This window comes from Carcharodon carcharias, chromosome 13 (assembly GCF_017639515.1).
Source record: "Carcharodon carcharias isolate sCarCar2 chromosome 13, sCarCar2.pri, whole genome shotgun sequence".
Classification (NCBI taxonomy): Eukaryota; Metazoa; Chordata; class Chondrichthyes; order Lamniformes; family Lamnidae; genus Carcharodon; species Carcharodon carcharias.
The window spans coordinates 114,447,933-114,467,254 of NC_054479.1; the positions used below are offsets into that span (position 1 = coordinate 114,447,933).

The 19,322-nt window shown below is 44.7% G+C and overlaps 1 protein-coding gene across 1 annotated transcript in view; it reads left to right on the forward strand.

Moving 5' to 3' along the window:
* panx2 (pannexin 2) overlaps positions 1-10,279 on the forward strand; it is a 72,138-nt gene extending 61,859 nt beyond the window's left edge. Inside the window, exons 2-3 of the mRNA XM_041203117.1 lie at positions 5,911-7,350; positions 9,900-10,279. Of these exons, the coding sequence (XP_041059051.1) occupies positions 5,911-7,350; positions 9,900-10,279 (1,820 nt within the window). The remainder of the gene's footprint in view (positions 1-5,910; positions 7,351-9,899) is intronic.
* The last annotated feature ends 9,043 nt before the right edge of the window (positions 10,280-19,322 follow it).

Here is a 19,322-nt window from a genome sequence, read left to right on the forward strand (position 1 = left end):
TTAAACTGACCCTTTTTTTTGGCACTCCTCAAAGCAAAATGCTTGGTCTCTCATAATGGCAAAGCTGGGATCAGTAACCCACTAGGTGGAGGATGACTGGATAAATGTTCATCCTAACATTGAGTGGAGCATTACCATGGAATTCTGCAACTTTGCTTCATTGTGCTAAGTTGTTTCTCTTGCGTGTAAATGAACACATTACCACAAATATATTTACTCAGCAAATACATTTCTTCCTTATATATAGTTTTATTATTATTTTGTTTACATAATGTTGTTATTTATTGCCTGATAAAGCAAGGAGCAAATAGACTGCGAATGAATTAGCTTAAACCGAGACATTATTAAAGAGAGAAGAAAAACTGACTTAATTTGTGCCAAACAATTCTTCCCCAAGGGCTCATTTTGCTGCATGTCAGTCACATTTGTGTCCTTTGGTAGGCCATGTCATCATATATGTGTCATCTGACTGTGCTACCCTAACAGCTGTCTATAACTAAGGGGAGAATTTTCTGTATGTTGGATGGGCCGGTCAGGAGTGGGCGCAGGTGGGCACGGAGCCGGCTGCCACCCGCAATAGGCTGCACGCCACCATTTCATGTGCCCGGGCCAATTAAGGCCCGACCAGCTTGATGCATGGCCGGTAGTGCTTCTACCAGTGTGGGCGGGGGGGAGGAGACATGCGCACGGAAGAGCGCAGAAATCTCAGAGCTGCCTCAGGGAGGTTAAGTACATACTACCAGTTCAGAAATAATAGAGTTAAAAATTATTTAGCCATGTCCCCTCATGTGACAGTGACAGTGTCACATGAGCTGGGACATGTTAATGAATTGTGCAAAAAAATATTTATTTATTTAATAAAACCTTCAGGAAACCTCATCCCGCCCGTGAGAAATGCGAAGGCCGCTGGGGCCCTTCACCTGCTCGCCAACCTTAAGGTTGGACGGGCAGTGTTGATAAGTAGTTTAATTGGGTTTTTAATGGCCTTAAAAGGCCTTTGCCAGTTTGGCGGGTGGGCAGCCGGAGGTGGCTGTGTGCCCGCTGAACATAAGATCTAAATGATGTGCAGTGACATCAGGACGCACGCCCGACATCACGCGTTTTACGCGTCAGCATGCCAGACCTGCCCCTGCTCGCAGATGTAAAAACTCTGACCTAAAAGTCAAAGATCATTAGCCAATTCTGAGAAATAGCTTTCATTTCCAACACATTGGGTTCAATTTTATAAAATTCACTCAAGTGTTAAATTGTATGAGCAACATGGCCCACAATGTGAATTTTATTTAGTAACACACAAACCATGTGCTCTCACTTTTCCCTTCATTAGTGATGCTGCATAGCACTTGCATCATCCTGTTGGAGGGCGTATAGACACTGCTCTTGATTGCCACACCAGTCACAAAATTATGTTGGAGCCAGATAATATTGGTTTATGTGTATTTAATTAAAAATAAATTTTTGAATTGAAGGGGCGCTTTACAAACACTGGCTCTTGCAGCAGAGACAAAAATTGAAGCATGAAGATTATCCAATCCCAAATGGCCCAGTTTAAAAAAGAATTGCCAGGTTAAAGACACCACAATGCCAGGACAAAGTATCCCGTCATTCAACCAAGTTATGCTAAATCTGAATACTGAGTTAATGTTCATGTGTATATATAAGCATGAAATATGACAGAGCTCTAGTTAATTTTAAATGTTGAGTGTCTAATTAATATATTCAAGATTATTTTTATGTTTAACAACAACCTCTGCAAATGAATTCAGAAATATGTAAATCAGGCTAATTTAAGGTTATTTGGTTTATTAAAAAACATAATCATAATGCCAAATTCTGTGATCCACACATGCAGATTTGCTCTCACAGCTTCTTAAAGTTTTTGATTGGCTTGGAGCTTAGGTACATAGGTAGTGATTATTTTTCACAACATGTTTTTTTTCTAGAACTCTTGCAGCCCCTAGAGTAGCCGTTATGTGTCTGGACTCTTGCTGAAAATCTAGTGCAGCTTTTCCAGGTTGCCACTAACTTAATTTAAATTCAACCTAGTCATAAAGGATCATAATTCTGGAAAATTTACTGTGTGACTACAACTATGGGTCACTTTGTACCTCAGCAGTTCTGCTTGCTATCAGTTTAGTAACATTATTATGTGAATTTATACTTTGAAGAAACTGTGGCATGATTGCCTGCATTTGAGTGTGAAGATCAATTGGAGAGATGTTAACCTCCATTACTCTTTAATATCAAGAGTATTTCATAACCACAACCAGTGGATCAGATCTAAGCTCTGCAGTCCTGCCACATCCAGTCAAGAATGGTGGTGGACAATTAAACAACTCACTGGAGGAGGAGGCTCCATAAATATCCCCATCCTCAATGATGGGGGAGCCCAAACATCAGTGCAAAAGTTAAGGTTGAAGCATTTGCAACAATCTTCAGCCAGAAGTTTCGAGTGGATGATCTATCTCGGCTTCCTCCTGAAGTCCCCTGCACCCCAGATGGCAGTCTTCAGCTAATTCGATTCACTCCATGTGATATCAATAAATGGCTGAAGTCACTGGATACCGCAAAGGCCAAGGGCCCTGACAACATTCTGGCAATAGTACTGAAGTCTTTTGCGCTCCAGAACTAGCCGGGCCTCTACTCAAGCTGTTCCAGTACAGCTACAACACTGGCATCTACCTGGCAATGTGGAAAATTGACCAGGCCTATCCACAAAAAAACAGGACAAATCCAACTCAGCCAATTACTGTCCCATCAGTCTATTCTCAGTCATCAGCAAAATGATGAGCAATAATCTGCTCACTGATGCTCAGTTTGGATTCTGCTAAGGCCACTCTGCTCCTGACCTCATTATAGTCTTGGTCCAAACATGGACAAAAGAGCTGAATTCAAGAGGCCATGGTAAGAGTGAATGCCTTTGACATCAAGGCAGCTTTTGACCAAGTGTGGCATCAAGGAGCCCAAACAAAACTGGAGTCAATGGAAATCGGGGGGAAAACTCTCTGCTGATTGGAGTCATACTTGGAACAAAAGAAGATGGCTGTGGTAATTGTAGGTCAATCATCATAGTCCCTGGATATTGCTGCAGAAATTCCTTAGGGTAGTTCCTAGGCCTGACCATCTTCAGCTGTTTCACCAATGACCTTCCCTCCATCATTAGGTCAGAAGTGGTGATGTTCATGGATGATTGCGCAATGTTCAGCACCATTCGGGACTCCTCAGATACTGAAGCAGTCCGTGTCCATTTGCAGCAAGACCTGGACAATATCCACACTTGAGCTGACAAGTGGCAAGTAACATTTGCACCACACAAGTGTCAGGCAGTGACCATCTCCAACAAGAGAGAATTCAATCATTTCCCCTTGACATTCAATGGCATTACCATTGCTGAATCCCCCACTGTCAACATCCTGGGGGGTTACCATTAACCAGAAATTGAACTGGACCAACCGTATAAATACTATGGCCACAAGAGCAGGTCAGAGGCTGTGAATTCTGTGGAGAGTAACTCACCTCCTGACTCCGTAAAGCCTGTCTGCCATCTACAAGGCACAAGTCAGGAGTGTGATGGAATGCTCTTCACTTGCCTGGGTAATGCAGCTCCAATAACACTCAAGAAGCTTGACACCATCCAGGACACCTCATTCACCACCTTCAATATTCACTCACTCCACCACCGACGCACAGTGGCAGCAGTGTGTACCATCTACAAGATGCACTGCAGCAACTCACCAAGGCTCCTTCGATAGCACCTTCCAAACCCGCGACCCCTACCAGCTAGAAGGACAAGGGCAGCAGATGCATTGGAACACCATCACCTGCAAGTTCCCCTCTAAGCCACACACCATCCTGACTTAGCAACTACATTGCTATTCCTTCACTGTCACTGAGTCAAAATCCTGGAACTCCCTTCCTAACAGCACTGTGGATGTCCCTACGACACATGATCTGCAGCGGCTCAAGAAGGCAGTTCACCTCCTCCTTCTCAAGGGCAATTAGGAACAGGCAATAAATGCTGGCCTAGCCAGTGATGCTCACATCGCATGAGCGAATACAAAAATAGTGTGTGCAGGGAAATACGAAGACCAATGTTAAGCATTTAAATTTACAGTGTTCTAGTGTTCTTGGGTTGTTTTCGTTGGAGCAGAGAAGACTGAGGGGGCGACCTGATCGAGGTGTACAAGATTATGAGGGGCATGGACAGGGTGGATAGGGAGCAGCTGTTCCCCTTAGTTGAAGGGTCAGTCACAATGGGGGCATAAGTTCAAGGTGAGAGGCAGGAGGTTTAGGGGGGGATGTGAGGAAAAACTTTTTTACCCAGAGGGTGGTGACGGTCTGGAATGCACTGCCTGGGAGGGTGGTGGAGGCGGGTTGCCTCACATCCTTTAAAAAGTACCTGGATGAGCACTTGGCACGTCATAACATTCAAGGCTATGGGCCAAGTGCTGGTAAATTGGATTAGGTAGGTAGGTCAGGTGTTTCTCACGTGTCAGTGCAGACTTGATGGGCCGAAGGGCCTCTTCTGCACTGTGATTCTGTGATAGTATTCAATAGCCATCACATTTCCCCAAGTTTAGAGGAGTTATTCATAAATATCTTTTTAACATTGGCTATTCTTCAGAAGGCAGGTTAAATTTAGAAAGTTGACACACATATTACTTCCCCAGGTTCTAGCTCCCTGAATAAGTGGAATGAAGACTTAAGGCCGAATTTTGCTTGCCTTTAAAGTGAGAGGGTGCCCCAAGATGGAGGGTGCCCTCTCTCCAACTTCTTTAACTTTAAATTTAAAAATGGCTCAGGAGTTGGACCACCATTGTTGTGGGGTTGGGTGGGGGAATTCCCCCCAGTGGTTTGTGGCTGCAGCTCCAGCCAGGCAGGCAGGGAAGGTCTCTCAGCCTGCCTGGAGCGTGGGATCCCCCATTTGGGCACCAGCAGCTCACCTCCAGGCAGCTGAACTGTTCCCCAACACCTGAGCTGAAAAACTCCACTTGGCCTCTGACAGTAGACCTTTAACACGGTCAATCAACCGCTTGTGGGTGGGTAACTCTGTGCTCACCACCACCCACCCACCACCCCCCCCCCCCCCCCCCCCCCAAATCTGCCCCCAGGAAAGTGGCCCAGGCCGAGGTGGAGCCAGCAAACCAGCCTGCCAGCCAGTGGCACCCATTTACCTTGCCATCTGCCCACTTCCATGTCACCCCTGTGGGGCCAAAAAACGCAGCCTAAAAGTCAGTAGAGTGGGTAGATCTTGGAAACTAACCTGCACAGCGAAAACTAGAGCACATTCAAAGCAAACAAAAGATTTTGCTAAGATAAAAGCAAAATACTGCAGATGCTGGAAATCTGAAATAAAAACAGAAAATGCTGGAAAAACTCAGCAGGTCTGGCAGCAACTGTGGAGAGAGAAACAGAGTTAATATTTCAAGGCCATGTGACTCTTCACAGCTCTGAAGAAGTCATACGGACTCCAAACATTTACTGTTTTTTCTCTCTCCCCAGATGCTGCCAGACCTGCTGAGTTTTTCCAGCATTTTTTGGTTTTTATTTATAAAAGATTTCGCTAACTAGAATTCGCTGGTGCCTCAGGAAATCATTTAACATGTATTATAGGTAGGTCGGTATAGAGAAGAGCTTTTTATTTTCAAAAGATTAAGCATATAGAGTTCCTTAAGACACACTCTAAATGAGTAGAACTTGCAGGCCTGCAACAGAGGGAGCTTTCAAAATGTGCGTGGCAGGGCTGAATTGAATAGAATAATTTAAGAATTGGCTTAAAGGCCAGATGTCAACATTTGGAAAGTGAAGTAAAGTAATATCATTGATGGAGTTGTTTAAAATATTTATTTTACAGAGCACCTTTGACAGGTTTAAAAAAAAACAAGCGTGACTTTTCTCTCTCTTGTACAGAAGAATCGATATACTGTTACACGCCAAACAATTTCACCCGTGACCAAGCTTTATACGCCAGAGGATACTGTTGGACTGAGCTGAAAGATGCTGTCCCTGGTGTTGAACCGAGTCAGCGGCCATCCCTTTTTGAGCACAAGTTCCTTCCCTACGCCCTGCTCGCTTTCGCCGGCATCATGTACATCCCTGCCCTCGGCTGGGAATTCCTGGCCTCCACCAGGCTGACCTCCGAGCTGAACTTCCTCCTCCAGGAGATAGATAACTGCTATCACCGAGCCGCCGAGGGGCGGGCTCCTAAAATCGAAAAGCAGATCCAGTCGAAAGGGGCAGGCATTACAGAGAAGGAGAAAAGGGAAATCATTGAAAATGCAGAAAAGGAGAAGAGCCCGGAGCAAAACCTTTTCGAGAAATACCTGGAGCGGCGCGGGCAAAGTAATTTCCTGGCCAGGCTTTATCTGTCGAGGCAGCTGTCAGTGGTTTTTCTGAGCATCATCCCAATCACATATCTATGTACCTACTACGCGAATCAGAAGCAGAATGAGTTCACTTGTCCCCTGGGGGAGCCTCCGGACATGTCCAGCAGTGAGATGCTGCATGTTCATGTCAACTGCAAACTGCCTTCGGTGCAGATGCAGCGCATCATCGCCATAGTGGACATTGTTCTGCTGTGCGTCATCAACCTCATCATTTTGATAAATCTAATCCACCTTTTTATAGTTAGGAAATCCAACTTTATATTTGATAAACTGCACAAAGTCGGCATCAAGACTAAAAAGCAGTGGCAGAAGTCGCAATTCTGTGACATCAACATTTTAGCTTTGTTTTGTAATGAAAACCGCGACCATATCAAATCACTGAATCGCTTGGACTTCATCACCAACGAGAGCGACCTCATGTACGACAACGTTGTCCGGCAGTTACTGGCAGCCCTGGCCCAGTCCAACCATGATGTTACTCCAACCATGCGGGACGCGGGCATCCAGACGATTGACCCTAGTGTAGACCCAGCTGACATAGAGGCCAGCGAACAACTTGTTATAAAGAGGCCCAGGAAGAAAATGAAATGGATTCCCACCACCAACCCACTGCACCAGCCTTTCAAAGAACCTTCGACCGCCTTCAAGTTTGAAAACAATAAAGGAGAGAAACCCAAGCCTGCCCGCCGAAAGATAGCCACGGATAGTCTTGCAGCCCCTCTCCTTGACTCGACTTCGAAATATCTCCAAGATTCATCTTCCAACAAAAATGAAGGGAACATAACTGTTATTAATAGCGAGAAAAAGCACAGTCGGCACCTGTCGTTGGATGTTCATCCGTACATTGTGAGCACCAAAAAGACCAAACCTGAAAATCAGGAAAGTTGCACATCTCAGAGTCAAGGGGGAGATTTCCTGAACTCAGAAGAGAATATGCTGGCGCATGTGCCATCTCCCATCAAAGGTGAAGTATGAGCTTATTGAATATTCATAACCTTAAAGGAATTGATAATTGGAGAGTAATGTCACTTACTTTACATGGAGTTGGAGTTTCTCCTCATATTCTGTATATTTTCACACCATATTTTGTTGGACAAGTTCCAGATCCCTTTCCAGTAGGGTTTTAACTTAAGAAGTTTGCAATGAGAAAGCAGTAGCAAAGTGCCCATGAAGTTGTGGTGCGTGACATTTACAGAGGCTGGAGTTGTAATGAACAATGAGGCATTTGACTGGCCCAATTACATGAACAGTGTCTGTATTGGCAATTGCAGAGTTAAAAATGATGATACAGATTCCAAACCTACATCAATAGCACTGTCAAACTCACCCAGAAAGTAATATTGTAGTTCTTTGAAAAAAGACACTTTTATTGTTACACACTAAACCCAATAGCATTCCACAATTAAGGGGTATTTTGGAGTCCATGTTTAAGCAATATAAAATTTAATGTATCTGAAATGCAAGAGAAGTGCCGACATTACTCTATCTGATTGTGGGTAAATTTTAGTTATTACCAACCAAACAGACAAACCTGTTCTTCATTGCAGAAATGTGTATTTTGTCATGAACATGTCATTTTTGCCAGACAATTCTTCATATTAAAGTTCTTTTTATATCTGTCATGATCAGAAACTTTGTTGTGGGCATTATCTAATTCATAATGATTGATTTATCTGTACATTTTCTTTTTCCCCATTAAGTGTTTTGCTTCTCTTGGTTTGCTTCATTCCATCTGGATTATTTTCTGCTTTCGATAATTGCCGACCATATGGTGCAAAACTTCTCAGCACTCTCCATTTTCATGCAGTCACATTCCACCCAAAAAAACTGCCCAATCAAATGCCAGCAAGAATAAGAAGCCACTGAGATGGTTCTTTATCCACCCCATTTTATATGTTTAAAGATAAAACATTTCAGACACAACCAATATAAATCTCACAGAACAATCAGAAGATGAAGAAGCTTTAACCCCCAACAACTCCGCATGCAACAAAACACCCCTTAAGCTAGTGGTCTCTGAAGTGTAGACATCTCCCACCACCCATTTATTTCAAGACGTGTACCCAATAAACTGATTCCCATATCCAGAGACCTGGGGCTGGATTTTCTCTTTGGGCCAAGGAAACAGAAGTTGGGATTGTTTCTGGGTTCCGAACCCACCCCAGTCGTTGGGATTTTCACAGAGGCGACCCTCAATTGGGACGGAGTTAGGTGGCAGGCGGGCTTTCAAAGCTGGTGGGCCACTCAGAGACCTTCCAGCCTGAGAGGAGCGGCAGGCTGTGATGGCAGGTAGGTAACAGTGAGGGCACTTCAACATGGAGGCATCTTCTCATCAACTTTTTTAAAACTTTAATTAAAAAATTGTTCTTGCAGCCAGGCCTCTCCTTTGTGGGAGGGTGGAGAGGACGAGCATCTTTACCAACAGCACATGGCTGCTCTTACACCCAGGCAGGCAAGGAGGGCCTCTAGCCTGAAGCATTGCACCCTGGTCTGCTACCAGGTGCCCTCCTCTTAGCATCTAAACTGGCTCCCCGTGGTGCAGGAAGCTGGAGGCCAACTGGGAAATTCCAGTCCACCTCTTTCATTTGGACTTAGTAAGGCTCTTAACAAGCCTAATCGATCACCAGCCATATGGAGGTGGATAACCCTGCCCACCCTGAACCTGCCTCCACAAAAAAATGGGTGTGCCTGGAACGGCATTGGGAAACCATCAAGCTGGTTGTTGCCAGTATTTTCAGGCCCCATCCACCTGCGTTCCTGCCTCCAGCTGAGTTGAAAAACCTTGTCCCAATGTGAGAAACTTAATGTAATAAGCAAAAGTGCTCATGCAGAGGTTAGTTTCTGATGAAAAGGATTAGTGCTCCCAGGAACCACAATGTGTATCTTCTCCTTCAAACAGTGTGGGCACTGGAATGCTACACAATGAAGGCACAATGGCTGTTTCCTGAATTATGGTCACGAGGTGTTGTAGCTAAATCTAGTTATGAGATTGTTTATGATCTTTCAGCTTCTACCTTAATCTAATGTGGATGCCCTAACCTTAGTTTGCTTCTGTAAAACAATAACAAAGTGAATTATAATCCACTCATTTTAATTCCTGGTTGACTGTCTATGAGAATTCTTCAATCTGATAGGCTGCTTAGCCTGCTTGATGGCTACAATATTCCTAGAGGCCATAGATTCCTTAATGTGTCGCCAGTTTGCACGTCATGTAATTATAGGGAAAATTGATGCTCTAGAGCTGGGCAGCTTTCTTTGAGGTTAACTTTAAGCATCGTCCCTTCACCACTAACCACAAAATCCAGGTTATGTAATCAGCAGAATTGTATGTTACTTCCCCATAATTTGAAGTAAGGATCAAAAAGGTCATACACAATGGATCTTGGGGCATTGGTTTACAGTTTTTGGTTATCTAAATGTAGATGGTAACAGTTTAAAACAATCACAAATGTTGAAAAAGTTTTATATTTGCTTTTCATGACTATCTGAAGTCTAACAAGTTATTTCTCATAGATAGTAATCTGTCTGAAGGAGGTGCTACAAGCAATATTAAATATTCATCAGAGAGCTGCCTAACACTACCCATCAGTAGAGCTCATGCTACCAACTTTATGAACAACTTTCCTCCTGTAGCAGTTCCATCTAATTTAGAAAAGGATGTCTGTGAAACAAAGTCCCAGTTCAACCGCAATCCTACTCATCCCCTAATCAACATCCAGAACATCCCAGCACACTATGAAGACCGTGAGGATGAAGCATTTCCCTCCAGCTTGCTAAATTCAAAAGTCGCTTCCTCTGCTGATGCAGCAGATCTACCCACACGTTCACCAGAGAAGATATTACTCGCTACATTTGAAGACCCTATAGTAATGGTTAGCACGATAGAATATTAGCAAATTAGATATGCAGTAGAATTAGTTCTTTCATATGGCTGATATTGCATCATTGGAGGATGACATTGGCACAATTACTAATCTCTCCATCTGTTTAGGTAACAACAATATAAAACAAATAGTGTTCTGAATGTGTCCACATGCGTTTCTTTAGATGCAACATAACCAATGGGCATGTTTCCTAACCCAGAAAGATTGTCTTTAAATCAACAAACTCTCAAGACTCAACAAATGTTATGGTGCTTAGCTTTACTAATTGTAACTTGGGTTTAAAAATCTATCCTAAAACTGCCAGCAATGCGAAGCAACAAAGAAGTGATGGAATAACCAACTGGAGTTTACATCAGACAGCTAAAGGACTATAATTAGCAAGTCTTGCTGTCAGAAAGCTTAAGTATACCAGTGCTATTGAATAGATTCTGACACAGAGAATAGAAGGAAGCACTCTTCACTGGTTCTTTGTTAAAGATTATACCAATAAAGAACCAATAATTGTTTACATAGTTTATTTTTACACATCTTTTAATCATTATTACATTCGCAGGAAAACGACTTCATAGCACAAAAATGCAATAAACAGTAATAAGAATCACAAAACTCCAAAGCAGCTGTGACCTGTTTACTTTTTACTTCAACTTTTAAAGATTTTTACACTTTGGATTTTATTTCCTGAAACTTTATCTTAATTAGTAGAGTAACACTAGATTGCTGTATTCCATTTCTTATGGAACATAAATACGCCTATTGTGTAAGTAAAGGATAGCAATAATTTTTGTCAATATATATTTATTGTAAATATTACAGTTCTGATTGTCACCATTAGTATAACGTACATGATCATTGCCTCGATATCACTGAGCTGATGACATTACACACCCTAGCTATGCTTAGGTGCTTTTGGTTTTGATGGGGCTCATTCAATATAGTAATTTGCAATTTATGTTATTAATGATTTTTTTTCAGTAACTATTGATAAATAAATTTTATGTACATAACTTTAACTGAATGCACTCTTTATAACACATAATGCATGTTCACACTAGTGCACTCAGGCATCCTAATCATAACACTCCACCTGGTGTTTCAAAACATTCTAAATGGAAATGCATAGCTTTGAAACATAGGCTTGGAAAATGGTAGAATGCCAAGAATCAGTGTGAATGGGCAGCCCGCCTGCAATATGTGCTTGAAGATAAAAACTTGAGGCTCACTGGAAATTGGGCTGTCTATTCTGCATATTAATGGCAAGAGGCACACAGTATTGCTGTGGAGCCCTTCCTATTCCTCCTGGTTCCATACTGAGGTAAGTAGAGAAATGAAAGCTTAACAGTTCTCAAGTGGCCCCCAGCAGTCACTTTAAGGGCCACCAATTATGTCACTGTAGATCCAGAACAAGACTGGCACATGCTCTACTCAGCTTTTACTGAATTTGGCATGAGGTCCGAAAACAAGCATCAGGTCCCCGATTAGCGTATTGAAAGAGGCTAATGCTGTTTTAGGTGGGCACCCTAGACTTAGGGAGATGACAGTTTGACCTTGCTGTTTCCAGGTTACCCAACATGCCCAGTTTCAGTAAGTATCACTGGATTAGCAATCAACCAGGAAAGCTGATTTGTTTTTTTCCATTCCATAGCCCAGGGACATTGGTTCCAATAATAGTGCTAGTCATACTGCATGATTTGCTCAACATAATCTAGGAATGCCACTCAAGGCATTCGTGGATCAGTGCCAACCCACATGTACATTTACCCACTAAGAAGGACAAGGTCATGATTGTTTTACTTTGCTGTTTCCGTAATGATGAGTGGACCTGTACCGCCAAGATGCCCTCCATATAGTGTGATTACAATGTTCCCTCTACCATTAAAAAAGGGTACAATAAAAAAAAACTATGGGCAGAAATTCCACCCCCCCCCCACCCCATTGGGGGAGTGGTGTGGGGGTGGGTGGGGCCGGGCATAAACCCGATAGGTGCCCCCAACCAGGGCCGCGTTGCCATTTGCTGTGGGAGGGCCAATTAAGACCCGCCCAGCGTGAAGCATGCCTGGAAGCGCTGAGCACTCCCTGTGCGGACGGGGGGAATTCCCTGAGTCGGAGCCTGCCCTCTTTCACTCATGCACGCGAAAGAACTCACGAATCTCCCTGAGACTCAGAGTTGCCTCAGGGAGATTAGTCTAAGTTTTAAACATCCCAATAAAGAAATTAAAAACATTTAAATCATGTCTCCTCATGTGATAGTGTCACCTGAGCTGGGACATGTCAATGAATTCCTTTAAAAAATGTTATTGAATTTTTAAACACTTCATGAAACCTCATCCCACCCGTGGATGAGGTTCCATAAAAAATACAAAGGACGCCTGGGTTCTTCGCCTGCCCGCCAATCTTAAGGTTGGATGGCAGCTCATTTAGTTATTTTAATTAGTTTTTAATAGGCCTTTGACAGTTCGGTGGGTGCATAGATGGCTGTGCGCCTGCTGAACTGAAAATCTAAATGACGCGCGGTGATGTCAGGACACCTGCCCAACGCCACCGTGTGTCATTTTAAGCATTGGCAAGTGGGCCTTGCCGACCCGCTCGCTGACCGGAAAATTCTACCCTTTGTGTTGGGAAGATGTCTCTGCAGATTTTAAATAGAAAATGGGAGAGGAGATTGGAACCTGTTTTGCTGTTTTATCAGATGTAAATTGGGACAAAACGATCAACCTTGTGTGTCTATGCCTGATACCCTGAGGGTCTTGAAATACGTAGAGTCAAAGAGTTTAACAGGACGGAAAGAGGCCCTTCAACCCATCGTGTCCGCACTGGTCATCAAGCCGCTATCTACTCTAATCCCATTTTTCAGCAGTTGGCCCATAGCCTTGTATGCTTTGGCGTTTCAAGTGTACATCTAAATACTTCTAAAATGTTGTAAGGGTTCCGTCCTCTACCACCCTTTGAGGCAGTAAGTTCCAAATACCCCCCCATCCTATGGGTGAATTTTTTTTTCTTCAAATCCACTCTAAATCTCCTGCCCCTTACCTTAAATCTATGATCCCTCGTTATTGACGCCGCCACTAAGGGCAAAGTTTTTTCATCTCTATGCCTCTCATAATTTTGTACACTTCAATCAGGTCCTCCCTTAGCCTTCTCTGTTCTAAGGAAAACAACCTTAACCTTTGCAACTTCTCTTCAAAGATGAAACACTGCAGCCCAGGCAACACCCTGGTGAGTCCCCTCTTCAGTGCAATTACATCCTTCCTATGGTGTGGCGACCAGAACTGCACACAGTACTCCAGATGTATCTAACTAATGCTTTATTCAGCTCCGTCATAACCTCCCTGCTCTTGTATACAAAGCCTCAACAAATAAAGTCAAAAATCCCATGTGCCTTCTTAACCACCTTATCTACCTGTCTTGCTGCCTTCAAGGATCTATGGACATGCACACCAAGGTCCCTCTGATCCTCTGTACTTCCTAGGGTCCTACTATTCATTGTGTACTCCTTTGCTCTGTTAGTCCTCCCAAAATGCATCACCTCACACTTTTCAGGATTAAATTCCATTTGTCACTGTTCTGCCCATCTGACCAGCCCATCTATATTGTCCTGTAGTCTAAGGCTTTCCTCCTTGCTATTTAGCACACCACTAATGTTCATGTCACTTGCACACTTACTGATCATACCTCCTACATTCCTACATTCATGTCTAGATTATTAATGTAGACCACAAACAGCAGGGGACCCAGTACCAAACCCTGCGGTATGCCACTGGACACAGGCTTCCAGTCACAAAAACAACCTTCGACTATCACCCTCTCCCTCCAGCCATTAAGTTAATTTTGGATCCAATTTGCCAAATTCCACTGGATCCCATGGGCTGTTGCCTTCCTGACTAGTCTCCTATGTGAGGCCTTGTCAAAAGCCTTACTGAAGTCCATGTAGACTACATCAACTACATTACCCTCATCTACACACCAAGTCACCTCCTCGAAAAATGCAATCAAATTTGTTAGACGTGATCTCCCCCTAACAAAGCCATGCTGACTAATCTTGATTAATCTTTGCTTGTCCAAGTGGAAATTAATTATGTCCCTCAGAATTTTTTCCAAAAGTTTCCCTACCACTGATGTTAGATCCACTGGCCTATAGTTCCCTAGTTTATCCCTACCGCCCTTCTTGAGTAATGGTACCACATTCACTGTCCTCCAGTTCTCTAGCACCTCTCCTGTGGCCAGAGAGGATTTGAAAATTAATGTCAGAGCCCCTGCAATCTCCTCCCTTGTCTCCCACAGCAGCCTGGGATACATCTCAACTGGGCCTGAGGATTTGTCCATTTTAAAGCCAGCTAAAACCCCTAATATCTCCTCCCTCTCAATAGTAATTTGCTCAAGTATATCACATTCCCCTTCCCTGATTTCTATACGTACATCCTCCTTCGCTATAGTGAATACAGATGCAAAGTACTCATTTGAAACCTCACCTACATCTTCTGGCTCCTCACACAGATTGCCACTTTGGTCCCTAATGGGCCCTACTCTTTCACTGGTTATCCTCTTGCCACTAATATACTAAAATGCCTTTGGACTTTCTTTAATTTTACCCGCCAGTGTTTTTTCATGCCCCCTCTTCACTCTCCAAATTCCTTTTTTAAGCAACTCCCTGCACTTTCTATGCTCCTCTAGGGCTTCCACTGTTTTGAGCCCTCAGTATCTACCATAAACTTCCCTTTTTTTCCTTATCTAACCCTGTAAATTCCTCGACATCCAGGGTTCCCTGGACTTGTTCGTCCCACCCTTCACCTTCATGGGAACGTGTTGGCGCTGCTCTCTCACTATTTCCTTTTTGAATTTTTCCCACTGCCCTGATGTAGACTTTCCTACGCGGCCTGCAGGATGTGGGAAGTCTTAGATGCTCCAGGCTGTCTGGATGACCATATCTGCAGGAAGTGCCACCGGTTTGATCATCTTGAGAGCTGGGTTTCAGAGCTTTAGCGTCAGCTGGAGGCACAGCAGGGCATTTTTTTAAATTCATTCACGGGATGTGGGCTTTACTGGGCCAGCATTTATTACCCACCCTAGTTGCCCTTGAGAAGGCGATGGTGAGCTGCCTCCTTGAGGTCCATGTAGTGAGGTACATCACAGTGCTGTTAGGAAGGGAGTTCCAGGATTTTGACCCAGAAGGAACAGCGATATATTTCCAAGTCAGTATGGTGAGTGACTTGGAGGGGAACTTCCAGGTGGGTGTTCCCATCTATCTGCTGCCCTTGTCCTTCTAGATGGTAATGGTCATGGGTTTGGAAGGTGCTGACTAAGGACCCTTGGTGAATTCCTGCAGTGCATCTGCAAGGCTGAGAGTTACGTGGATAGCACCAGTCAGAAGGAAGGAGGCAGGCAGGTAGTCAGGAAAGCCCCCGGGTGCATCTCACTCAAGAAAAACTTGTCGGTGTTAGAAAATGGTGAGAGTGGCGGTTCCTCTGGGGAGTGCAGCCAGAGCCCAGCTGTACAAAGGGGGAAGAAAAAGAGAGGAAGAGCAATAGTGGTTGGAGACTCAACTGTGAGGGGTATAGACAGGCGTTTCTGTGGCCGCAGACGTGACTCCAGGATGGTGTTCTGCCTCCCTGGGGCCAAGGTCAAGGATGTCACTGAACAGCTGCAGGGCATTCTGAAGGGGGAGGGCAGTCAGGTAATGTGGTTCACATTGGTGCCAATGACAGAGGTAGAAAGAGGGATAAGGTCCTGCAACAAAAATTTAGAGAGCTAGGTAGCAGATTGAAAAACAGCACCTCAAAAATTGTAATCTCTGGATTACCCCCAGTGCCACGTGCTAGTGAGTGTAGGAATAGGCGGACAGAGCAGATGAATGCGTGGTGAAGAGTTGGTGCTGGAGGGAGGGCTTTAGATTCCTGGATCACTGGGTCCATTTCTGGGGAAGGTGGGAGCTGTACAATCCGATGGATTGCACCTGAATCGGAACAGGACCAACATCCTTGCAGGGGGTTTGCTAGAGCTGTTGGTGGGGGGTTTAAACTAATTTGGCAGGGGGAATGGGATATGGAGTGGAGGTATAGTGGGGGGTGATGTATAGACAGGTATAGAAGAGAAACCTAGTCAGCCTGGAAGGCAGACATATATTGTCAAGATAATAGTGACCATAACTCAGTAAGATTTAAGGAAGTTTTGGATAAGTACAAAGATGGACTGGAAATAAAGGCCAGGATTTTTCGGCCCTGTTACAAGTGGGACCCACTGCAGGCGAGGCGGTGCCCCAGCCAGAAGTCTATTGGCTTGGGGCAGGACCGGAAGATCCCGGCAGCAAGGGGGTGTGGAAAATCCCGCCCAAGGGTTCTAAATTAGGGGGAAGGCTGATTTTAGCCAAAAGTAGAATGGCTCAGGTAACCCCATCAGGCACCTTAAACCAGCATCAAGCCACTTGAATACACTAATGACAAGCCTTAGGCCTGTTTACAGGCCCTGCTTTGAAATTGGACAAAGTGAGCTCAATGCTTGCATGGCATTGGCACTAACCTTTCAAGCTCTACGGCAGCCTAACCAACGGTCCTTAAAGGGACCATTGTTGGCCACAAAAGACAAGGTAAGTAAACCTGTGTTTCTCCTGGCTCTGTAGAAAGATGGCGTTCATTATTCACCACCACATTGCCACCCCCCCCCCACCCACCCACCTCCCCCGCACCCCCACCCCACTGCCCCAACTTTCAGGACCTGAAAGGATTGCCAAACTTCATTTCGTACATTGTCATTTGTTTTTAATCATTCACAGGATGTGGGCTTCACTGGCTGGGCCAGCATTTATTGCTCATCCCTAGTTGACCTTGAGAAGGCAGTGGTGAGCGGTGCCTCCTTGAACCACTGCAGTCCATGTAGTGTAAGTACAACCACAGGGCTGTTAGGAAAGGAGTTCCAGGATTTTGACCCAGCAACAGTGAAGGAACAATGATATATTTGCAAGTCAGGATGGTGAGTGACTTGGAGGGGAACTTCCAGGTGGTTCCCATCTATCTGCTGCCCTTGTCTGTCTAGGTGGTAGTGGTCTAGGGTTTGGAAGGTGCTGTCGAAGAAGCCTTGGTGAATTCCTGCAGTGCTTCTTGTAGATGGTACACACTGCTGCTACTGTGCGTCAGTGGTGGAGGGACTGAATGTTTGTGGATGTGGTGCCAATCAAGCAGGCTGCTTTGTCCTGGATGGTGACAAGCTTCTTCAGTGTTGTAGGAGCTGCACTCATTCAAGCAAGTGGGGAGTATTCCATCACACTCCGGGCTTGTGCTTTGTAGATGGTGGACAGGCTTTGGGGAGTCAGGAGGTGAATTACTTGTCACACGATTCCTAGCCTCTGACCTGCTCTTGTAGCCATAGTATTTATATGGCTATGGCAGTTCAGTTTCTGGTCAATGTTAATCCTCAGGATGTTGATAGTGGGGATTCAGCGATAGTAATGCCATTGAACACAAGGAGCAATGATTGGATTCTCTTGTTGGAGATGGTTATTGCCTGACACTTGTTTGGCATGAATGTTACTTGCCACTTGTCAGCCCAATCCTGGATATTGTCCAGCTCTTGTTGCATTTGGACATGGACTGCTTCAGTATCTGAGGGGTCATGAATGGTGCTGAACATTGTGCAATCATCAGCAAGCATCCCCACTTCTGACCTTATGATGGAAGGAAGGTCATTGATGAAGTAGCTGAAGATGGTTGTGCATAGGACACTACCCTGAGGAACTCCTGCATTGATGTCCTGGAGCTGAGATGACTGACCTCCAACAATCACAACCATCTTCCTTTGTGCTAGATATGGCTCCAAACAGTGGAGAGTTTTCCCCCTGATTCCCATTGACTCCAGTTTTGCTAGGGCTCCTTGATGCCACACTCAGTCAAATGCTGCCTTGATTTCATGGGCAGTCACTCTCACATCACCTTGGGAGTTCAACTCTTTTGTCCATGTTTGAACCAAGGCTGTAATGAGGTCAGGAGCTGAGTGGCCTGGGCAGAACCTAAACTGGGCAGTAGTGAGCAGGTTATTGCAAAGCAAGTGTCAGTTGATAGCACTGTTGATGACCCCTTCCATTACTTTACTGATCATTGAGAGTAGACTGATGGGTTGGTAATTGGCCAGGTTGGATTTGTCCTGCTTTTTGTGTACGGGACATACCTGGGCAATTTTCCACCTAGCCGGGTAGATGCCAGTGTTGTAGCTATACTGGAACAGCTTGGCTAGGGACATGGCAAGTTCTGCAGCACAAGTCTTCAGTACTATTGCCGGAATGTTGTCAGGGCCCAAAGCCTTTGCAGTATCCAGTGCCTTCAACCATTCCTTGATATCAAGTGGACAAATTGAAATTTACTGAAGACTGGCACCTGTGATGCTCCGTAGGAGGTCGAGGTGGATCATCCACTCGGCACTTCTGGCTGAAGATCGTTGTGAATGCTTCAGCCTTATCTCTTGCACTGCTGTGCTGGGCTCCTCCATCATTGAGGATGGGGATACTTGTGAAGCCTCCTCCTCCAGTGAGTTGCTTAATAGTCCACCACCATTCACAACTGGATGTGGCAGGACTGCAGAGCTTAGACCTGATCCATTGGTTGTGGGATCGCTTAGCTCTGTCTATCACTTGCTGATTATGCTGTTTGGCACACATGTAGTCCTGTGTTATAGCTTCACCAGGTTGACACCTCATTTTCATTTTTAGGTATGCCTGGCGCTGCTCCTGACATGCCCTCCTGCACTCTTCATTGAACCATGGTTGATCCCCTGGCTTGATGATTATGGTAAAGTGGGGCATATGCCGGGCCATGAGGTTACAGATTGTGCTCAAGTACAATTCTGCTGCTGTTGATGGCCCACGGTCCCTCAAGGATGCCCAGTCTTGAGTTGCTAGATCTGTTCAATCTATCCCATTTAGCACGGTGGTAGTGCCACACAACATGATGGAGGGTATCCTCAATGTGAAGACGGGATTTCGTCTCCACAAGTACTGTGCGGTGGTCACTCCTATCGATACTGTCATGGACAGAAGCATCTACAGCGGGCCGGTTGGTGAGGATGAGGTCAA